At 44.4% G+C, this 23,465-nt stretch overlaps 1 protein-coding gene across 1 annotated transcript in view; it reads right to left on the bottom strand.

Moving 5' to 3' along the window:
• Positions 1–23,465, bottom strand: part of LOC113406570 (cytosolic carboxypeptidase 6-like) — a 1,366,737-nt gene that overhangs the window by 15,246 nt on the left and 1,328,026 nt on the right. Inside the window, exon 12 of the mRNA XM_029911596.1 lies at positions 2,993–3,089. Coding sequence (XP_029767456.1) covers positions 2,993–3,089 — 97 coding nt within the window. The remainder of the gene's footprint in view (positions 1–2,992; positions 3,090–23,465) is intronic.

Here is a 23,465-nt window from a genome sequence, read left to right as displayed (position 1 = left end):
TACTAAGGACACTGCAGTGCACCCCGGGTGAACAGGAGCCAGCCTGCTCCTATCTGCGGTCCCGGTCATAGGCGCAGACTCCGTGGATGGGCGCTTCGGGGCTGGAGCACCCACGGGGAAAATTTAGTGGATGAGCCAAGCTCCCCCTCTCTGTCCCTCCCCCTCTCTGTCCCTCCCCCCCACGCCTCTCATGCGCTGGCAGCCCCGCGCTTACCAACTCCTCCCCCTCCCTCCCAGCACTTCTGGAGAAGGATGAGTGGGGATGGGGCACGCTCGAGGGAGGAGGTGGAGTGGAGGTGGAGCAGGGGTGGGAAGAGGCGGAGCAGAGGCAGGGCTTGAGGAAGGGGTGGAGTGGGGGCTGGGCCTGGAGCGGAGTGGGGGGCGAGGACCCCTCAGCAAGATGAGAAGTTGACGCCTGTGGTCCCGGTGATGCCCCAAATTTTGGGGTTCCCTACAGAGCTGCGTATGCTGCATATGCCTAAGGACGGCCCTGTATACACACACACACACACACACACACACACACACACACAAAAGAGCTATGATCATATGTTATGTAAATAAGCCCAGGATACAGATAGAAAAGGCATTTGTCTATTTACTGGGAGAATCTGGTATATTTACTGAGCTATCAGGACATTAACAACATGGATCACTTAAAATCTATTCCCTAAACATACATCGTCTTTGGGGTGAGTATTAACCAATATGTAGAAATTTACAGTAGTATGCGATAGTAGTCTAGGCAAAAGAATCCTCCCCACCCCCAGTAGAGAGCTGTGGGGGTAACAAAAGAAATTGACACTGTGCAAAATGATTCTATACATGTATATACTTCCCTTCTGGTGTATCTGTCTCTATAGAGATGGGCATGGATGTCTGAAGAGATTACAATGCTTCTGTTAGCATTGACAGTGACTCTTTAATTTAAAAAATAATCCTTATGCTGAGGTAACTGAGTAGTGCTATTGAAGGGCACTACACTGCCTGGTGGTAATTAGGTTCTGTAATAGGTTTGGCTTCCCAGACTCAGAGGCAGTGGACACTAGGAGTCTGGAAGAAATGATACATTCAGTTTGAGGAGAAGAGAGGAGGAAGATGCTAGATGCTTTTCATCGCCAGCCCTGCTGGTCTCTGCAGAAGGACAGCAATAAGAACTGCACAGCTGGTGATCCCCCTTCATCCCGGCCACAAACTGTTATGTCAAAGTCATCAGCGGAGAAAGGGAGATGGAGAATGTTTCAACAGTTACTGCAGCAGAACGGGTACAATCTGACCATGTCAATAAGCATCTGCCAAAATGGCTGCAAGTGGAACATACTTAAGACGCAGCGTTCTCAAAAGAATCTCTGACAGCTGATCTGTGGCCTAGACTGAAATGTGCTATAAAAATATTGTCACTAGAGCTGGTCAAACATTTTCCATCCGGACATTTTTCCCTCCGAAAATGCCGACTTTTCTCAACTGACGCACGTTCCTGCAGAAACCTCATTACAAAATAAATCAAAACCAAGTTTTGGCCTTATGGGAACAGAAGATTTCAATTTGATATATTTCATATTATATATATAACATAAATTTAAAAACAAAATAAAAAAGTCAGCACTGAAATATTTGGATTGACCCAAAGATAGTTTTTTTCTGAATATTTAATTTGGCCGAAAATTTCCAAATTCTTTAGTTTTTCTCCAAATAAGAATGAAAGCAAATGTCAAAATTGCAGACATTCCTAGGAGATGGAAATGCCAGTCCTGCTTGGGCTGCCTGTAACTTTTCACAGTGCTTTGTGTGTTCAAAGCATTGTATTTATTATAATCCTCCCCGGAGAGCTAAGGGCTATTATCCTTGCTTCACAGACAGTGAAACTGTGTGTATTTCTACACTTCAGGCTGTGGGTGTAATTCCCAGCTCAAAGAGACATACCTGTGCTGGCTCTGTTTGAGCTAGTGCTCTAAAAACAGAAGTGTAATCACAGCAGTGTGAGCAGTGGGAAGGGCTACCGGCTCCTGGTACATGCCTAATGTCTTGAATGGGATCATATTCGGGGTAGCTAGCCCTTCTTGCATAGCATACCAGCACGGCTACACAATATTTTTAGCGAGCTAGCTCAGTAGAAGCTAGCGCTGGTATGGCTCCTTGAGATAGAGCTGAAGGTGTAAATCCTAAAGTGCAGATGTACCCTGAGGCACAGAAAGGTGAGGTGAATTGCCCAAGGCTATGTAGCAGGCCAGTGCCAGAGCGGAGATGAGAAACTGGGAACTTGAAATGCTCCGCTCATGTCCTCTTTAGTTCACGCTGCCTTGTAAGGTGGTTTCACCCCATTTCCTAGTGGACATGTGTCTGCATCACAACAGCCATTACAACTGGTCCCGATGGCCGAGGAACCATAAATATACATGTGACTAACCCCAGGGACTGTTCACGGTTGTCAGATTAGCCGCCTGCTTCAGCAGAGAAGCTAAGCGTCAAGTGGACCTGAAGCATTAGCTGCTCTCTCCCTATTCGAAGTGATCCTTTTGTTCAGGGCTGAGGCTCATTGGCAGGGTGGTGTGTGGAATCTATAACACTACTGCCGGTGCCAGACTTGGTCTGAAGAGAAACAGAGCCATTTCCCCCGAGCACCCAAGATTTCACTTCCAGAATGAAAGGTATTTAAAATACAGCAGGTCTTACACTGGTGTAAATTAGGAATAAGTCCATTGAAGACACTGCAGATTGGTGTACAGCTAGCAGGAGAGAAGAATTCAAGCGTGAGATCTCCAAAATCCCTGGAATAATATTTTAGGCATAACCCAGGTATTTTTCAGATCGTAACTGCTTGGTTTAGAAAGAAATTTCAATAAAATAAAAAAGAATTAGAATAACAAACTTCTTAGAAAGCCACAATCCCGTAGATACCAGCCAAGTGTAGTCAGGAAGGATATTAAAAACGTAGTCCTGGTAAAGCAAGAGAAACAAACGTAAAAAGAGCTGAGATTGCTTTCAGACCTACCGTGTGTTGGGGATAGGTGCCAGTGGTCTCTCTGATATGGTGTTTAGCCGGTAGTAATCCGAGAATGTTCTGGCCACATTTCTCCCTAACTTCATATCTGTGAGTTTTTAGTTAAGGAACTTCTTTGAAAAGGACTTGGGGTTGAGGGGAAACAAGCAGAGTGTAAAGGTAAATTACTGTTATTTGATGCATGAACAAGTTTTACATTTACCATCCCACAATGCCAAAAGCTTCAGGGCAGGGTCAACAAAATAACTTATGTCAGCAGCTAAAGTGAGTGTCTTCTGGTTTGCGTCTTGTTTTCATAGGCAGAAAATATGTTGCATGAAATCATAAAGGGAAAGAAACAGGCCCCTCTGATGTACTTCGCAAATGTCACTGGGATCTCAGCATACTTTCATCTCTCATGAGGGAACGTAAATACCCAAGAAGTTTAATCAGGCACGGTGCACGTTAACTTGCTTCTCCTGGTCCAGGGTATCCTCCTGCAGGAAAACAGCCAGCATTCTCAGCAGTACTGCACTTTCCTCCAGGAGCTGAGACCTAGAATTTCATGGTATGAACTCTAAATGGTTCAGTACGGAACCTCAAAGTTGGGAGCTGAAACATTGGCTTGGGCTCATCTTGAGCTGCACACACCTGCTGACCTAGGAAGGAGCTACTGTACTTTGGTTCTGTGGTGTAACTCCTGACCTAGAGACTTGGATTTGAAAACAGAACTGGGAGGTACACGGTAGAGACTAATCCTTGGAACTGTGAAGGGGGAGGGCATTGCACAAAATTACCTATCAGGCCTACTTTGTCTCTAATCACCATGAATTTCACCAAATGTCAACCTTAACATTCAGTACTAAGTAGACACTGTGCTATCAGAGGGCCTGTTCATCTTGCTGAGATGTTACAGCAAGGCAACTGCTCTGAGGCTTCACTAAAGTGATTGACTTGGTAGAAATTAAACAATCCAGGGTCATTTAAAAAAAAAACGGGGACACTGTTGTCCTGGACAATGTTTGCATTGGGTGAAATGCATCCCTGTGCTGAGGGTGAGCACAAAGCCTATGCAATTCTCTGGGCTTGCCTTCAACACTGGGTGAATTTCGCCCATTATGAATGAAACAGGTTTCATCATCTATGGCTCTGCCCTGTGAGATTTTACTGAGGACAGAAAGACCACTATGTTTGCCTGCACAGTCATGAACTGCTGGTCTCCAACGAGCACTCGGGGATAATCAAAGCCAAAACACTCTCTATATAAAAAAAAATCTAAATTCTACTCTGCAGTATTTTTCAAGGTGTCCATTGGCCAGTGACAATAACTACTGTTTCAGTGGCAGTTACACAGTATATGAGTTGGGAACCTCACTGTACAGAACCCGGTGAATCTAAATTGACCACAACACTCCTTCCATTTTAGCTGCTCCGTGCCATTTTCCTTTGCCAGTTTAGGAAAATCAATCTATTTCGGTTTTATTTTGTAAAATTACATCAATTAGCTGCTGGTGCTTCCATTAGAAGGAAATTCTGGAATTGCAACGTGTCAGGGGTTTTTAAGCCACTTGCATAAAGATGCCAGCTTCTAAATGAAGCTTTTCTTATCCACCTACTCACCTTAGGATATCAGAACAAACGAGATTTAGACATCAGGTTCATGCAGCCAGGTCAGAACCCTATTCATTTTTTTTTTTCAGAAAGGGGGAAAGACTAACTCGGAATAGTTGAAACTTTTGACTCTGTGACTGGAAGCTGGAAAATGTTATAAACAGATGTGACCCTAAGAGGCCTGGTAAATTAGCTAAGGTCTAGCTGTGGTAGATGACCCTTGATGACTGTTCAGAATTGCAGTCCGGCCAATCCTGGATCGGGTCCCTCCTATATAGTTTCCAGTGCTTCGCCTAGTAGTTTTAAGTGGCTCCACTACTTCTACTGAAAGTCTATTTCAAAAGGCTTCCTCAATAGGACTTTAATGCTAATGTTCATCCTACCACTTCACATGCTGTTGACATCTATACTGTATATCCTATGGGCTCTGTTATACCACTCAGGACAATCAGAACTATTGATATGCACAATATAAATCTGGGAGTATGCATGGGCTGTGGGGGTGTTACCTATGTGTGTAATAGTCAGCCTAGGAGAAAATTAGCATAGCTGCAGTATAAGGTAAGTAGCCTTGCATTCTGGCTACATATTACAGGGCTACTACCTGTATGTGCATGGAAGTGTGACGTTAGAGAGTCAGAAGATCCTATCACTCCATAGAGGCAGCATCTCTTGGAAAGAGTTTTGTCATTGTTGCTGGAATTTGGGGATGGTTGGGTTTTTTGATGATTCTGCAGATGCTGAACTCAAAGCAGCAGCAAAGTTTATGAGTTCCAAGTAGCTGGAGAAAGAAGAGGAGAGGGCTGTTAAACATTTATGGCTTGATTTTATGCTTTCTTTCATTTTGCCCAGCACATTAAAAACACTGAGCAATAACTGGGTCCAGGAAAGTCTCCAGGACGTTTTGTCAGGGCTAATGTCTTTAGATTCCTCTGCTAGAATCAGCCCCACTGTCCTCCTCTTTGTCTTTCTTAGTTGTAGGTGCTGTGGTGGTGGGAAGTGCCTGACTGACAGCCCAGGGGAGGGAAGCCCTCTGTTTACACCTACAGAACAGGTGCAGCCTAAGCAACCGTCATGCTAGCTTCTCCATGATACCCCACCATTGTGTTTCAACAGAGAGGTCCATTTTTACAGCTGCCTCTTGTCAGTCTCCATGCCCAATACAGACCTCTATGTCTTTGCTAAGGCTGCCAACAGACAGGTTCTCAGTGGTACCAGATGACAGAACAAGGAGTAATGGTCTCAAGTTGCAGTGGGGGAGGTCTAGGTTGGATATTAGGAAAAACTTTTTCACTAGGAGGGCGGTGAAGTACTGGAATGGGTTACCTAGGGAGGTGGTGGAATCTCCTTCCTTAGAGGTTTTTAAGGTCAGGCTTGACAAAGTCCTGGCTGGGATGATTTAGTTGGGAATTGGTCCTGCTTTGAGCAGGGGGTTGGACTAGATGACCTCCTGAGGTCCCTTCCAACCCTGATATTCTATGATTCTATGAAGGGAAGCAGCAAGTTTGGGAAAGTACAAGAGAGGGTCTGTTCTTGCACATTAGCTGCCAAATTTTGCACACGCAAGAGGTTCAGATAAAGGACATAAACTTTTGGATCCTCATCTGAACCAAGCCGAATGCCCCAGACTTCTTACTATTTATTATTATTCACATTTCTAAGGCACCCACCATTGGAAGAGCGAGGCAACTGAGGCAGTCATCCATTACTTGTTTTCAATCAAGATTTGCTGCTCCGATTGTGCGCCTGCCTGCTTAGAATGATTCACTGCAATCACAGCCCCCAGTATTCTGTCTGCACCAGGACGCAATAACAATCTCCATTTGGAACCCAGTTAGCAGCACATGTCATTAGTGGAGAAACTAAGTGTTGCTGCTTTAATAGCTCACTAATCATTTAATAATGTCACTACTGCAGAGCGCGGTGGCACCATCCATCAGCTTTTGTTTTGCTTTTAGAAATTCAGGGTCATTCTACTTCCCAGGATGTGGATTCTCTCTCTTTCCCCTCTCACGAAGCACAGCAAACTGCTTTAAATAATTAGAAGCAGGACGGCTCCTTCAAGTTTGCATCTCATTTTCATAAGGTCCGATGTCATTTCTGTGGACCAGGAAGTGAAGCTTTGGTGACGAGGACGATTTGACAAGGGCAAACCAGTTAGCAGCCCCTGTTCGTCTTTGATAAGTCCTGTGGGGTCTCTGCCAAGCAGATCACAGTTCTGTTTTTATGTCTCATCTAGAGGACAGCACCTCCATCAATTTGAAACACTGTGCTGGGTTATTAGTTTATGGAATTCATCCAAGTTTAGTCCTCAGCAGGATTTAAAACATTGACCTTCCAGTCCAGAGGCACCACTTACCAGACCTGCGTACGCCTTTGGTTTAGGCAAACACATCTAAGTTACCCTAAAGAACGGGAAGGGGCACAAAGGGAAAGAAAAATGAGATGCACAGAGAAAGAAAGATGAAATCTTTGTAATCGCTCAAATTAGAAATCGGAGGTTGCTCTCTATCAGACAACACTGAATTCTCCAGCAAGTCTCAAGCCACCACAACAAAAATCATATTGTTTATGAAACGAGGAAGACATTTTTGGCTCCCAGATGATGGGGGGCAGCGAGTGTATTGTCAGCTCCCTATTATCTCAGGAGATATGGATGATGTTTTCCTGTACATTTAGAAGCACTCCCATCAATGGATAGAAGCCACTTCTAACTGCCATTCTGAATGAGGACGCTTATTGGAAATGGCATTAACTGGCTTTAAACCACAGCATTATATCATGCTAGGGTGGATCAGCCCTGGTGTTATAATTTATTAGCACTATTTTCTCCTCCTTTCAGTTGTTTGTTCCCGTTGTTTCTATGGAGCTGAAATGAATCTTTCATCACTAATCCAGTGCTGCCCTGGTCTGATCTGATTGCGAGCATAACAGTCAGGTTAGATACAATGACAACAGTGACGAAGAGTGGAAGTTTTTGGAGAGATGGTGTCCTGGGAGCTTTTCTTTTCGAGCCATCACCATGTAACACACATACCTGTGCAAAGCTGAACAGCGAGGGCTGATTTACTGGGCAAAACAACACATCCTTCCTCGCAAAAAGCTACTTCTGGGAAGCATAAAAACTGTGGCTGATCATAGGCTTATGTATGTTCTAGTGTATCCGGAAATATATGTAAATCTGATACACAGAAATCATTAGCAATGGGGTAACTTGCTAAAAGGTCAGAGGTTTTGAGGCCTAGCTTCTTCCCATTGATGCTTATGGCAAAACTCCCATTGATCAGTGGGAACAGGCCTGGGTCCTTAGGTTGGGAAAGCACCCTGAAAGCCTCAAATGATTGAATATCTGAACCTCCTGGGTCTGCATTGCTCAAACAGGCTTTTTGGTCAGAGTTATGGCACTTTAAACCAAGGCTGGATGTCTCTCTAAGAGATATGGTCTACCTCAGCCACAAGATATGGGCTTGATGTGGGAATTACTGGGTGAGGCTCTCTGGCCTGTGTTATTATGCAGGAGGTCAGACTAGATGATCATAATGGTCCCGTCTAGCTTTAAATCCTATGAATCTATTAACTTCCTGCATCTGGTCCGTCTGGACGTATCAGAAGAGCTAGCTGTCTCCCAGTATTCCAACACATGATATCACAGTAGGTATATTCCCATGTCCTCTGTTTCTGGTTCCAGTCAGGGCCTGAATGCACAGAGGCTCATGAAAACACAACAGAATGGCAAATTTGGTTCTTCTTTGTTATTCTTCAGATGTGTTTCCTCAGCGATTCCTGGCTGACCTTTGCCTCCTCAGCGTATAGGCAGGAATTATGAACAATCCAACAGCATGCATTTTTCTCCTAAGGAAAATCCCCAGTGATTATGAATTACAGAATCGTTACCATGCACATAAAGCAAGTGAGTAATGCTTAAATCAATATGTAAATAAATAAATAAATGCAAATACAGCCAAAATAATACTGGATGCACAACAGGGTGACTAGATGGTTTGATATCTGACTCCACATGTGATTGATCGAAAGGAGAATGATTTTGCAGAAATACTCTATATACACAGGACCTGATTTCTCATAAACACTAATGCCCCTTTAAACTGATCTGACTACATAAGTTATATTTACACCCAGAGCTGAGCAAATAATTGTTTTTTCAGTTGGGTAGTTGAACTGAAAAATCCGAAAAAAGAATAATTTGTTTCAAACTGAAACTGAAAAACAACAACAACAACAACAACAAAATCCATTTTTCTCACCAAAACAAAACAAAAAAACATTTTTTTTTGGTTGAGGTTGATTGAAATGTTTTTGCATGTTGATTCATAAATAACATTTTGCTTCAAAAAATATTGTTTTGAAACAAATTATCAAAAATGTTGGGTTTTGAAAACGTGCAAACAACGTTTCAACATTTCCAAAATTTTTCAGCTGAAATTACTCACCAAATTTGTGACCAATTTCAGTACCTCAAAAATTGCACTTTTAAGTTAATTGACTATTGGTCAACCAAAAATATCATCCAGTTTTATTTCTGATCAGTTTAAGGCTCCTACACACTGTCAGGATGGCATAAAGGGGCCGTAGTATCAATGCGAATAAGGCCTACAGTATCAGAACAAAGTAGAAAATGTTTTCTCCCTCTTGCTGTGCAGGTTCCTTAGGGGCGGTTATCTGAGGGACTCAGGTAGGAACCACACCATCAACTGCATATTAACCACCATAAAAAGAGGGTGAGTATTAGTACCATTGAATTTTAATTTGTTATAATGCATGTTGCTCCAACTTCCCTCGAGAAACTGGTACACATTATAGTTTTAAGCAAGCTGGCTAAAACCAGAACACTGCAACTTCATTAGTTACACCAAGAATGAATTTGGCCCACTGTACACAGGCTGAGGAGATGAACTCACATTAAACTCTGGGAATATGTTCTTATACAGTACCAGAAAGATACTAGGGTAAGTCCATTCCAGTTATTTGAAATGTTTCTGATCTTTGTATTGTTTAATTCGTATCACTTTCCAAATCTGTGGGATAGCTGACCTCTGCCCTTCACGCAGTTAATGAAAATTACAGAGCTGATTTTGTTTGATACACAGAAAGAAGGGTCGGGGGAGTAAGCAGTTTATGTGAAAATTCAACTTTGGCAATTTTCTTCTCTTCATGACCAGTGTTCTTAAATACACTGGGGAAGGAGTGGCAAGAAAGCTGGAGGCTTTAACAGTTGTTTTATTTCCTACTTCCAGTTAGGTTGGAAATGCAAGAAGAACGGAACGACGATTTCCAGCTCCAAGTGGAATCTGAAAGTACAGAGCAGCAAACGAACACCAATGGAAAAATCACATTTTGAACTCTCTCAAGACGCAGTTGGTCCATCCCTGATTACACCTTACACACTTTGCAGTATGCTACTGCATTTCTAGCTATTCTTGTTAGACATTCCTCACTTGTGTTTGACAAATAATGCTCATTGTAGTCCAAGTGAAATCAGCTGCCTGCTTGACAGCAGAACCACTGCTACTGGCCACCACACCAAAAAGATGTTTGAAACAATTTCACAGCTCAGAATCGCTGGGAGATCAAAGAGTCAAAGGTCATAATTGGGCACTATGGAATGCAGGAAGCAATTGACTCTTTCTTCCCCTCCCTGCAGCTTGTGTTTCGGGACAGGGAATAATTACTAGCACTGACAAGAGTGAACCGAAGAAGAATAAGAAATGTGTGTGGGGGGGGGGGGGAAGAGGTATTTTTAAAAGGCCTCTTGGATACATTTAGTTTTCAAGCTAAAAATAGGAGAGAGATTGAGATGCACAATGATCCAAGCGATTGTGGATATTAGGAATGAATGAATTGGTTTGGGGAGGAAGATGATAAATCCTGAATTGTTGACTGCATTCTGGGTAGCCTCGGAGCCAGCAATAAGGTAGGACCCGCAGAAGAGAGAATGCTAGGCATATGGCTCGCCTCACTGTCCCCTTATGATAAGGAATCTGTTGGAGGGTCAGTGATTGGGAATTGGGAGTTTAGGAATGGGGCAAGAAAAGGGATTAAAGGCTTGATCATTGATGTCAATGAGAGCCTTCAGACCCTTAATAGGGTTGGGAGTGTGTATACGAGAACCACCACTGAACCACTTGAAACTCACCCATCATTTACAGGCTACGTTCTTTCTTCGAGCGCCAGCTGTGGCCATGGTGGCTAAGGGATGCTTGGGGCAGAGGAGAGCAGGTGTGAAGGTGCAGAGCGTTAGTAACAGTGCCCAGATGCACTGTCTCGGAAGCGCAGAGGCAATTCAAATGCCTCCTCGGCCCAGGACGAAGCACGCTCTGGAAGGACAGTCTCTCTATCCGAAATGAATCTCAGACCATTTCGAGGTCACACCTCCCACACAGTGCCTGCCTCAGAACTCCAACCAGCGTGGGGCCCAGCTAAGTCCCTGATATTTCTCTGCATCTTGTGCTCAAGTGCAAACACCGGGACCAGGGATACCCTGGCCTAAGTGCATATGACGATGCAGAAGGCTCCCGGTGCCCTCTCTCCTGCCCTTGTGTGTGACTCTGGCCAGCCTAGCTGTAAAGTGTTCATTTGAAAGAGTGGAATAGGAGCCATCGGCCATCCTGCATTTACAGCAGCCGTTCCTCGGTGAGTTCACTTAGCAAACACCCGTTGCTCGTGGTTTGAGCGCAGCTGAACTAGGCAACACCAGGTTTAAGTTGTACTGATCACATCTGGGGTATCGTTGTGCCCCTCTGTCTCTCTCAGGCTTGGCCTCCTTCCCCAGCCTGTTCAAATGGGAGCTTGGTTTCGATAGCCGACTTGCACTTTCTGGACACCAGGCGTGTCAGGTTATAGAGCTGTCAATGCTGTGTCCATTCCCACAGCTACCAGGTTAGGGGGAGTGTTGTTTCCCAGACCTCATTTTAGTACGGCCACATGCAGTTGGTTGTCAGTGGGAGTTATGTGTGTATGAGGAATGCAGGAACTGGCCCCATGCAGGTGTTAATAGTTGAATTTGAACTACATCTGAAAGGGAGCATCCAGTAGAAATGACCCAACTATATAGCTCGTACCTCCTGTAATGCTGCGGGGCTAACCCCAAGCCACCCTTGTGTAGTTTAATTAAATTAAAGAGGAAACTCCTTGTGGGATTGCAGAAGGGGTGGGTCACAGAACACCTGGATGACAGGTGATAAGGACCCCTAGGCCTTTCATGCAGAGGCCCTTGTTTTTGCACACTAACTTCTGGTCTCCATAGGAGCACAGCTCCCGTTGGTTTCCAACGTTCTTCTTTGGTGTCTGCCACTCTCCAGGGCGAGGGGAAAGGCAAGGACTGGGTCAGAGTGAATTTAGCTGATTTCCCATGAGCTAGGTTGAGGGAAGATGCTGTCATTCCCCACGGGCAGAGCAAAGGGGCTTTTTTGGGGTTTGAGGAGGGGAGGGTGCCAGGAGGTGATACTCTCCCATTCTGCACCTCGAGTGTCAGGTCCTTCAGCCATCCACCCAGGAAGGTGGAGAGGATAATCTGGTCCTTAGTGAATTTCTTTCCTTTTCCCTCTTGCCCTTAAATAATATAAGGAAGTGTTTGGCACCATGGCAAGGTTCCTGGGCATTATGAAGGGACAAGAGCTGGACCCACACAGAGAGGAACTTCTCATGGGGCCTAACACTGGGAACTGTTGTGGTACAAACCTTAAGCCACCCATAGATACAGATGGAATTGATAGGATTCCTACCCTGCTGAGAAGGAGCAAAACCAGCTTGGAAGCACAGGACATTTGCTGCAAATGCTCCACCTGACGATAAGGAATGCTGAGGCCACGCCTGGCCGATTCTGCGTGTGCCAGACCAGGGAGGAAAGATGCTCTCGCTATACCACAGCAGTTTATTTTTCAATGCAAGCACCACTCAGGGTCAGAGAACAAGCCCTTCATCCGTTCATGGCTCAGTCATGTGTGAGGTATAATCCCACTGTGGGGCAACAAACGTTGGAGAGAGCAAGGCGTGATCTGGTGATGTAGGACTGGGAGTTGGAACTCCTATTCCAAACCCAGCTCTCCCAGGGTGTCCTCCTGTGACCGTGAGCCAGCCTTTGCAAACCTCTTTGCCTAACAGTTCCCCTCTGTAAAATAATAATCACACACACATATACATCCCTCTCCCTACTCCTCACATTTATACACAGCCAGCCCCACACAGACATATATATATATATCTGACTCGGTCCCCACCATCAAACTGCTCACTGTACTGCATGAAGGAATGAAAGCAAAGCCAATGTAATAAAATACATATTACCCACTTAAAAGACAAACACATAGATTCATAGATTCTAGGACTGGAAGGGACCTCGAGAGATCATCGAGTCCAGTCCCCTGCCCTCATGGCAGGACCCAATACTGTCTAGACCATCCTGGATAGACATTTATCTAACCTACTCTTAAATATCTCCAGAGATGGAGATTCCACAACCTCCCTAGGCAGTTTATTCCAGTGTTTAACCACCCTGACAGTTAGGAACTTTTTCCTAATGTCCAACCTAAACCTCCCTTGCTGCAGTTTAAGCCCATTGCTTCTTGTTCTATCCTTAGAGGCTAAGGTGAACAGGTTTTCTCCCTCCTCCTTATGACACCCTTTTAGATACCTGAAAACTGCTATCATGTCCCCTCTCAGTCTTCTCTTTTCCAAACTAAACAAACCCAATTCTTTCAGCCTTCCTTCATAGGTCATGTTCTCAAGACCTTTAATCATTCTTGTTGCTCTTCTCTGGACCCTCTCCAATTTCTCCACATCTTTCTTGAAATGCGGTGCCCAGAACTGGACACAGTACTCCAGTTGAGGCCTAACCAGCGCAGAGTAGAGCGGAAGAATGACTTCTCGTGTCTTGCTCACAACACACCTGTTAATGCATCCCAGAATCACATTTGCTTTTTTTGCAACAGCATCACACTGTTGACTCATATTTAGCTTGTGGTCCACTATAACCCCTAGATCCCTTTCTGCCGTACTCCTTCCTAGACAGTTTCTTCCCATTCTGTATGTGTGAAACTGATTGTTCCTTCCTAAGTGGAGCACTTTGCATTTGTCTTTGTCAAACTTCCTCCTGTTTACCTCAGACCATTTCTCCAATTTGTCCAGATCATTTTGAATTATGACCCTATCCTCCAAAGCAGTTGCAATCCCTCCCAGTTTCGTATCATCTGCAAACTTAATAAGCATACTTTCTATGCCAATATCTAAGTCGTTGATGAAGATATTGAACAGAGCCGGTCCCAAAGCAGAACCCTGCGGAACCCCACTTGTTATACCTTTCCACCAGGACTGGGAACCATTAATAACTATTCTCTGAGTACAGTTATCCAGCCAGTTATGCACCCACCTTATAGTAGCCCCATCTAAGTTGTATTTGCCTAGTTTATCGATAGGAATATCATGTGAGACCGTATCAAATGCCTTACTAAGGTCTAGGTATACCACATCCACAGCTTCTCCCTTATCCACAAGACTCGTTATCCTATCAAAGGTGTCAGAGTAGCAGCCGTGTTAGTCTGTATCCGCAAAAAGAACAGGAGTACTTGTGGCACCTTAGAGACTAATAAATAATAAATAAATAATGCTCTAATAAATTTGTTAGTCTCTAAGGCGCCACAAGTACTCCTGTTCTTTTATCCTATCAAAGAAAGCTATCAGATTGGTTTGACATGATTTGTTCTTTACAAATCCATGCTGGCTATTCCCTATCACCTTACACCTTCCAAGTGTTTGCAGATGATTTCCTTAATTACTTGCTCCATTGTCTTCCCTGGCACAGAAGTTAAACTAACTGGTCTGTAGTTTCCTGGGTTGTTTTTATTTCCCTTTTTATAGATGGGCACTATATTTGCCCTTTTCCAGTCTTCTGGAATCTCTCCCATCTCCCATGATTTTCCAAAGATAATAGCTAGAGGCTCAGATACCTCCTCTATTAGCTCCTTGAGTATTCTAGGATGCATTTCATCAGGCCCTGGTGACTTGCAGGCATATAACTTTTCTAAGTGATTTTTAACTTGTTCTTTTTTTATTTTATCGTCTAAACCTACCCACTTCTCATTAGCATTCACTATGTTAGGCATTCCTTCAGACTTCTCGGTGAAGTCCGAAACAAAGAAGTCATTAAGCATCTCTGCCATTTCCAAGTTTCCTGTTACTGTATCTCCCTCCTCACTGAGCAGTGGGCCTACCCTGTCCTTGGTCTTCCTCTTGCTTCTAATGTATTGATAAAAAGTCTTCTTGTTTCCCTTTATTCCTGTCGCTAGTTTGAGCTCATTTTGTGCCTTTGCCTTTCTAATCTTTCCCCTGCATTCCTATGTTGTTTGCCTACATTCATCCTTTGTAATCTGTCCTAGTTTCCATTTTTTATATGACTCCTTTTTATTTTTTAGGTCATGCAAGATCTCGTGGTTAAGCCAAGGAGGTCTTTTGCCACATTTCCTATCTTTCCTATTCAGCGGAATAGCTTGCTTTTGGGCCCTTAATAGTGTCCCTTTGAAAAACTGCCAACTCTTCTCAGTTGTTTTTCCCCTCAGTTTTGATTCCCATGGGACCTGACCTATCAGCTCTCTGAGCTTACCAAAATCCGCCTTCCTGAAATCCATTGTCTCTATTTTGCTGTACATCCTTCTACCCTTCCTTAGAATTGCAAACTCTATGATTTCATGATCACTTTCACCCAAGCTGCCTTCTACTTTCAAATTCTCAACGAGTTCCTCCCTATTTGTTAAAATCAAGTCTAGAACAGCTTCCCCCCCAGTAGCTTTTTCAACCTTCTGAAATAAAAAGTTGTCTGCAATGCAGTCCAAGAACTTATTGGATGGTCTTTGTCCCGCTGTGTTATTTTCCCAACTTATATCCGGATAGTTGAAGTCCCCCATCACCAATAAATCTTGGGCTTTGGATGATTTTGTTAGTTGTTTAAAAAAAAGCCTCATCCACCTCTTCCACCTGTTTAGGTGGCCTGTAGTAGACTCCTAGCATGACATCACCCTTGTTTTTTACCCCTTTTAGCCTAACCCAGAGACTCAACACTTCCGTCTCCTATGTCCATCTCCATAAAAAAAACTTAATGACTGATTCCTTTTTCTTTAAAAAATGTTAATTAATTATTACGTGGGACCCATCGCAGTGATTTTATCAACGTCTTGGGAAAACGAAGCTTCCAGGGGCTGTTAAGGAGGAAAGGATAAAATGAGATGGATGTCCGGAAGGAATGACATCTAAATCATCAAGCCAATCACCGTTGCCACATTCCAGCCAAGAGGTGGCTGCATTTCAGTGATGGATAAAAAGGATCTTTGTGTATAGTTTTGGAAGTGCTCTGAGATCCTGTGGGATGACAGGCAGCGCGGACAACGGGCTGGATTCTCCGCTGAGCTGCGTCTTGTACAGTCCTTCCACCGTTGCCAGCCATTATGATTCAGCAGCACTTTACATCCTCTCTGCATGGGTGTAAATGACACCACAGGGGGCAGAGCAATGGAATGTCAGCCGCAAAGCAAAGGCACTCCAGGCCGAGTGATTTACAACACTGTAACACCAGATTACACTGGTGAAGGGGAGAAGCAAATCACGGGTGTTATTACTAGTACAGAAGCCACGGAGTTTGCCCGAGTGAGGGAAGAGTAAAAACATTTTACAAATCCATTTTTTCCCCCACAGAAATTGCCTCACTTTATATGACGATTCCCATTTCCAGATAAATTTAGCATTTTCTGAAACCTTTGATTTTCCCTTTTTGTTTTACATGCAAGCTGTAATGCAGCGATAAGGTGATTTTATATTATATATATTCCTCCACAAATAGTACTGCTCTGCCTTCTCCTCTGATTGCAATCACAAAGCCCATGCTAAAAGCCTCCTGAAAGCTATTTGCCAAAGCCAGTGTCTAGTTTTATGGCATACCCCCCGGGGAGGGGCGTTGGCAGCATTGGGACTATACTTTTCTCTCTCCAAAGTTACGAGGCTGTGAATCCCTGTGTCTCTGCTATTTCCCACAGAGCATTTAACTCAGACGGGGATGTGGCCTTACAAAACGTCAGATCTAGAGACTTTGGGCTGAGTTCTCTCACTTACACCAGTATAAACCAGGAATATCTCCATTGGCATTACACCAATGTAAAACTGGTGGCAGTCAGAGGAGAATCAGGTCCTTTTAACCTAAGGAGGAGTTTCTAATGCAATCAGCTATTCTGGGTATTAGCAGACATCTGTATTAGCTGATGGGATGGCTTTAAAGTCAGTGTATGCCCTTATGAAGAGGGCACTTGTACTAAGAAGTCTGTAAACTAACACAATCTGTAGCCTCTGGAATTTTTTTCAGAGCCCTCTCTGGTAACTCGTCATTATCCAGTGTCTCATTTATGGCTTTACCGTAAAAATCATCTTACTATGAGCCCTGTTATCAACCCTTACTCGTGAGTAACTCCTAAGCAGTGGATTGGGAGTTCAGACTGAATGAAATGTGCTGGATGCAAGATTCCAGAGGAGAAGAGGCAGCTGGGACATAAATACTGGTTTTCTTTTAAAGAATGCTTTTTGGACTGAATGAATGTTGGTGGAAAGTTGGACACTGGTGGGCCCAAGGGTTTGTATACCTTATAGTCTAGTATAAGACAAGAGAAAACAGATAGATACCGACAGAGGGGGAGTACAAGGAAACAATGAGAGAATATTGGTAACCATGAATAGAACATGGTCTGGGCACACCAGTGTCCAACTGTCCACCAACATTCATTCACTCCAAAAAAAATTGGGGTCCTGGTCAATGACTGAGGCCCAAGGTGCTGTGGGAATATAAATAACTGCTCTTAATAATAATGCCAGGAAGCTGATTTCCCTCTATTTATCAACCCAACAAGTTCAACAGCAGTGCAGGCTTTCATACACTGCCCCCTCGCTGTGCCTCAAACACTGGCCTGGAGGGACCTCCTCTACAGGATAGCTCAGTCCTCGGGGCCTCTTCTACTGCCAGGAAGACATTTGTTAGGTACCAGCAGTGGTTTTGTAGCAAGGACGCTGATCCACTGGGAACTGGACTGAGACTAAAAAGCTCTTTTTGCTGCATGGCCCCCAGAATGGGAACAGTTTTCACAAACTTGTTTCAAACTGGCAGCTTAGAGTCTTTGGCCCAGATCCTCAGCTGCCCCCAGAGGGGAGAAGCAGAGTTTTGTGGGCAAGCATCAGGGAGCCTGCCTACAGTGTCCTGCTCTTGGGGCTGGTTTTGCTTTGGCTCAGCCATGAGGCCTGCCCCAGACTCCACCGGCTTGGCAGCATCTCCAGGGAACCACCAGAGCATGCTTCATCCAAGGGTGGAGGAGGTGGCTCTATGACTAGTGGGGACTACCCTGTGTTGGAGGAATAGCTAGAAGGAGAGATGTGGTTTGTTCTCACACCCTTTGCACTGCCAAGCTGCAGAGTGAGGGACCAGGCTATTCATTACTGATCCAATGAGACCAGCGGGATGCCCGTTCCGACCTCTCCATCCACTAAGATGGCCTCCAATTTAAAATTAAACTTCTCTTGGAAAGTTCTATCTGCAATCACAGAGAGAGGCTCTCCTCGGACTGAGTAACCAAGCCCACAGCCGGCAGTACCGAGTCATTTGAAATCCGTTCTGCCTTCTCCAACTAATTCAAATATCGGCTGCACTCCACCTTGCTTTTCAAAGGCAGCTCAAACAAACCGACTCCATTAGGAGCTGCCAGAGCTGACTGGCACCCTTTCAAACACACCTCTTTGAAAAGGCTAATGAGTCTGAATGGGGAGGAAGAGATGGAGGAAAAAGGAGTGGGGCTGATTCTGGGAGGTGCTGGGGTGGGAGTCAGTGGGAGAAGAAACTGCTCAGCACTGCACAGGATCAGGCCCAGAGAGAGAGCCCCATTTCCTTGGCATAGCATGCCTCTGAGGTCTCTATAATTCATTAGAAAAAGTGGGGTGCTGAATAATCCGGGTGTGGGGGCGAAGGGGAGACTATTGCTAACTAAGATCCCTAGGGGCCTGGCATCTCCAATCTCTAGCTCCCATTCGAGTCCCTGGTCTCCCCGAAGTGAGCGATCCAGAAAGCTGAATATTGACAAAATATAACGAGCTCATTGAAATCTAAGCACTGCAATTAGCAGGGAAGAATGGAGCAGAGGGGCTGGGAGGCAAAGTGTCACTATTTAGAATGTCGATAATAATTTACACGGAGTTAAAAATATCAACATATCCCAACGCTCGCTGGTATTTTCTAGCCCTCCATCAGCTCAATGCCCGGTGAGTATGTGACACCCAAAACACATGAAGGCAAATGACTAAGACCTCAGTCTATAGCCCACACACTCTGGGTCCACCAAGGCCAGCAGGATCAGGTGGAAGTGAGCAATCAGTCGATACAAGCCAAAGGAGGAGTATGTAGCATCCCGCTCCTCCTCAGACATTATCCTGTGCTAATAATGGCGTCAGAGTGATGCAGAGAAGAAATGGAGCTTTCCAGACAACCTGTCCCTGCCTCATGTTCATCCAGGAACAGTTTTCATTCCCTCCCAGTCTCAGACACCGCCAGCCCCTTTTCACTTGACGTTGAAATTCACCCCTGCTGTCAAGATGTTGCTTCCACAGCCCTGCTGACACTAAGGGCTCCTCACCAACTAAATCAAACCCCATCCTGGACAATCTGGAGTTGCTGAGGAGTTGTCATACACGGATGTGGTGGGGGCTCTGTGAGGCATTGAGATTCCTGGATGCAGTACCCCGCTGGAACACAGTCTCTGTACCAGTCCTTATGCCCCCTGCCCTCAGAATGAGACATGCACTTTAGCTGAGTAAAGTCCCCCAGATGAAGGTACAGAGGAAACCATCTCTCGTCTCCTGAGCACTGATGGTTTTTGTAGAGACATAGGTTAAAAGCCAGAAAGGACCATTAGATCTAGTGTATAATGGAAGCCTTAGAACGTCATCCAATTACTCCTACATTAAGCCCAATAGCAGGTGTGTGACTAAAGCATATCATAGAGAAAGTCATGCAGTCAGGAGCTGAAGACATCAAGAGATGGAGAATCCACCACTTCCCTTTCCTACCCACTATCCCTCTCTTTGCTGAGCCCTGAAATGTGAGGGAGAAATAACAAAGAAAGAATTGGGACAAAAGTAGACACCTTTTAGAACTTTCTGAATAGCCATAGCATGGAGAGAATAGCCAATGGAAGGAAGGAATCCTATGCATGGGCTAGTTCCTAAGGAAAATTATATTCTTGGGAATACAAAAGGAGAAGATCAAAAACTCAGCGGCACCAAAATTATAAGTAGGGGGTGACCCTTATCAAAGGTTCCAGTCTCACCCATTGTCCAGGCCAACAAAGACCAACCAATGCTCTCCATCAGCTTAAGGGACAGTGTCAGTCAAGTGCTAATGGAGAAATAGCTTGGCGTGAAAACATATTGAGACAGATATTGGTATAGGACACAGAAAGGGGAAAATTGTGGCGTGGAGAAGGTTGCTTTGACCATGGCTCACTGGGTATATAAACCCAAATATACTTGTGGACTTGGTAGAGGAGTATTCATGTGCTTTTTGGGTAGAACCTGGGTCCTCTCCCTGCACAGGTATACATACGGCAGCATCTGAGCCACAGTAACCAGAATTTATTGAGGCTTCTTCATTAAAACTAAAGTGAGATGTAAAAAATAAAGGGAGGGAGTGACGGGAAATAGGAGAAGAGTGTATTTCAGTAGAACATGCTCAGAGAGAATGCAGGAGGTGGTGGGTGAAATTGAATGGGAGAAAGGCAAAAACAGAGTAAATAGAAATTGTTCCAAGATAATTGAAAGTATGTCCGAGCACTTGTGTGTGCTAGCTAGCAATAAATATGCTGCCTGGGAAAGCGAGCCAGTGTGGGCAAATAAAGGAAGTGCAAAAAAACCAATCAAGGGGAAGGAAAAAGCATATGCAAGCAGAGCTGTAGTGTAGAGGAACAGAGGCCAAAGAATGAAGCTGAGAGGCTGGAAATGGTGCAGAACTATGCATCTTGAATTGCATTCCAATCGGGCCCTTCGGCCTAGATGCAGTGGCCTGGAAGAGCAGCAGCTGGATGGAGGTCTGAATTGTAAGTGACGGCATCTGTCAGGGATAGTTGGTGTGTGGGGAAACATGGCTGGATACAATTACCTCTCTCTGGCTACCTCTTCCAATATAGCAAGTAAGTACCTGAAATCAGGCTTTGTTCTAAATGTGGTTCCACTGGGTATGAAGCAAGTGAGCTTCAGCACGTAGAGTAATCCTGGTGATCAATGTCAGCTCTCGGCTCTCCAGGGTAGGTACCAGTGTTGAGCACACCTGGCTAGAACAGACAGGTTCTTGCCTCTCTAAACAGAGACTTACACTGAGGATAAGCAGAAGTTCTTCAATATGAAATGGGCTCTCCTACATAAAAAGCCCGTTCTTTTATCCAGAAGAAATATTACACAGAGAGTTAGGAGATCTAGTGAGCAGCTGTGAAGCAATCAAGGCCAATACAATAGAAGTACAAGGCAAACGTTTCTGTTCAGATCCGTATGGTGGATCCTGATCCTGCTTTTATTGTCTTCCTTCGTGGATGCCCAGAAAGACTTCTGTGATCAAATGGGAGTGCCACATATACAGAGGAGAACAGAATATCACAGTGTGGCTTCAACAGTCAAATTTCGCCCTAGCGTCTTTCAAATAAATAAGCTATAGAATTAAATAATGCAGGACAGCATGTGGTATAAATTGTAGAGAATTAACTGCAGATAACAATAGTAGATAATAAAATACTTGGTTTTTATCTGTTAACTTAAAGAGGCCAGTAAGAATGATCATCCCCATTTTACAGATGACATAACTGAGGCACCGAGAGCTTAAGTGGCTTGCCCGGTGTCACAAAGCAAGTCAGTGAAAGATCCAATAAGAGCAACAAAGTTTCCTAACTCGCAGTCTTGTGCTCAGTCCATAAGAGCACAGTTTCCCTATGGTACTCCTATCCTCACAAACTGCCAATTAAGGGTGGCAGTATAAAACCCCTCAACACAAAAAATAACTGTATGATGAGCAGGGCTAGGGGAATAGCGTGAACATATTTTGACAAATATTTGCTTGAATTGTAAAAACAAAATCCCAGCTCCGCTCCCAAGTCTGGAACCGGTGTCAAATTCAGTTCTTGGGTGATTTTCCACCCCCGTTATTCAACCTGCGCTACCTCATTACAACTCATGCACCGTGCTCTATGCCAAAGCCCACTGCTTTCACTGGGCTTTGGATCAGTTGCATGGTTAATAAACCACAGGATCTTTCAGGAGGCTAAAAAGAGACGGAGAGAGAAATTAAGGGATCCAGGCAAGGAGTTAAGGGATGTTTGCGGATGAGATTTGAAAAGAGACAGAAAGGTGCCTAGCCCAATATCTTGGCCCTTGTCTATGCCTCTGAGAATGACCTGCAATGTACATATTTGATTAAAAATGGAAAAGACCAACCCACTCCAGTACACACATTCCCCGATTGTCATGGAAGCCTGATCTGTTCTGTTTGTTGCACCGTTTCCCATGCAAGCCCCAAAGTGCCTTTGAACTGCTGTTGTCTTGGACAGTATGGAAGGATTTCATAATGCTTGTTTGCTGCATCCTCCCATCATGCCTGCATCTTGGAGGAAAGACAGACTAGTTCATTTTGAAGTCAAGTATCCGTCTTTTCGACTGCTTGCATAGACCAGGGCATCAATAAATTACCGCTTCTAGGGATTAATTGACTGGAGCAGGGTTGGTTAACTTTATGACTAAATGGGAACTAATCAGCTACCAGGCAGAACGGAGCAGTGTTACATTTGCACTCAGTGAGTTTGAGCAGAGAGAAGAATAAAAAAAGATTACGGATGCCGAACATAGAAGGAAAAAGGTTTTCTCCCTAAAGAAAATGTACACAGGCTTTCTTAGATCTGAAATGATATCTCCCTCAACCTCCTTTCTTTGTGAAAATCACTACTTCTGAAGCAGAAATTCTACTGAAGGGAAGATCCTATTATCAGCAGCAGTCACATTTCACAGCAATGTGATTAACTGCCGGTCACATGGTACCCTAGCTCACCACTTGTAGACAGCTCAATAATTTTAACGAGGAAAGAAGAGTCTTTCTTTCTTTCTTTCCCTTCAGACTTCTCTTACAAGGCAGGCAGTGAATTTGACCCTAAAGAAAGACCCCGCAGGGACCTGGATATCACTTATCAAGTCTAAATATGCATCCCTGATCCAGGTTGATGGGAAGTGTAGCATCCTCATCTCGACTTCTCCCCCCCCAGAACAAAACCAGTCACCTTGGCCAGGAAATGTGCTACCTCAATCACAGTCACACTTCAATCACCAGGCTGTCTCTTGTCTCAGCTCCTGTCCTTGGTATGGAGTATTTACAGCCCATCTGTCTGTCTCAAACACACTTCTCACTCAAGAGGGAAATTAATCTCTCTCTCTCTCTATCCTTTCCCCCCTCCTCCTTCCCCTAACACTTGCAATTTGCCATCAACAGCTTCCCTTTTCTCATCTACAATTCTCTATGACTTTGAAAATTGACTGCACCCACACACCTGGGCACAGTGATAGATAATTGATTGCATTTTTATTTCGCTTCTTTCCTAAACTGTTTTCCTTGCTAATGGCCAGATCCCCAGTGTTTGGGTTTTTTTGTTTTTCTGGGTTTTTTTTTGTTTTTTTTTTTTAAAAAACAGACATTTGGTTTAGAGGGAGAAAAATAATCTAGGAACATTCCCACTTCTGCATGTTAAGGGGATTAAAAATACATGGAAATGGGTGAGGATCCTGGCAGGGGTGGATCAGGTCTCCCTGACTGAGG

Source organism: Terrapene carolina, unplaced genomic scaffold (assembly GCF_002925995.2).
Source record: "Terrapene carolina triunguis isolate 2854851 unplaced genomic scaffold, T_m_triunguis-2.0 Scaffold105, whole genome shotgun sequence".
Taxonomy (NCBI): Eukaryota; Metazoa; Chordata; order Testudines; family Emydidae; genus Terrapene; species Terrapene triunguis.
The sequence above is the reverse complement of the archived record's forward strand: the minus strand, read 5'-3'. Positions and strand labels throughout refer to the sequence as shown.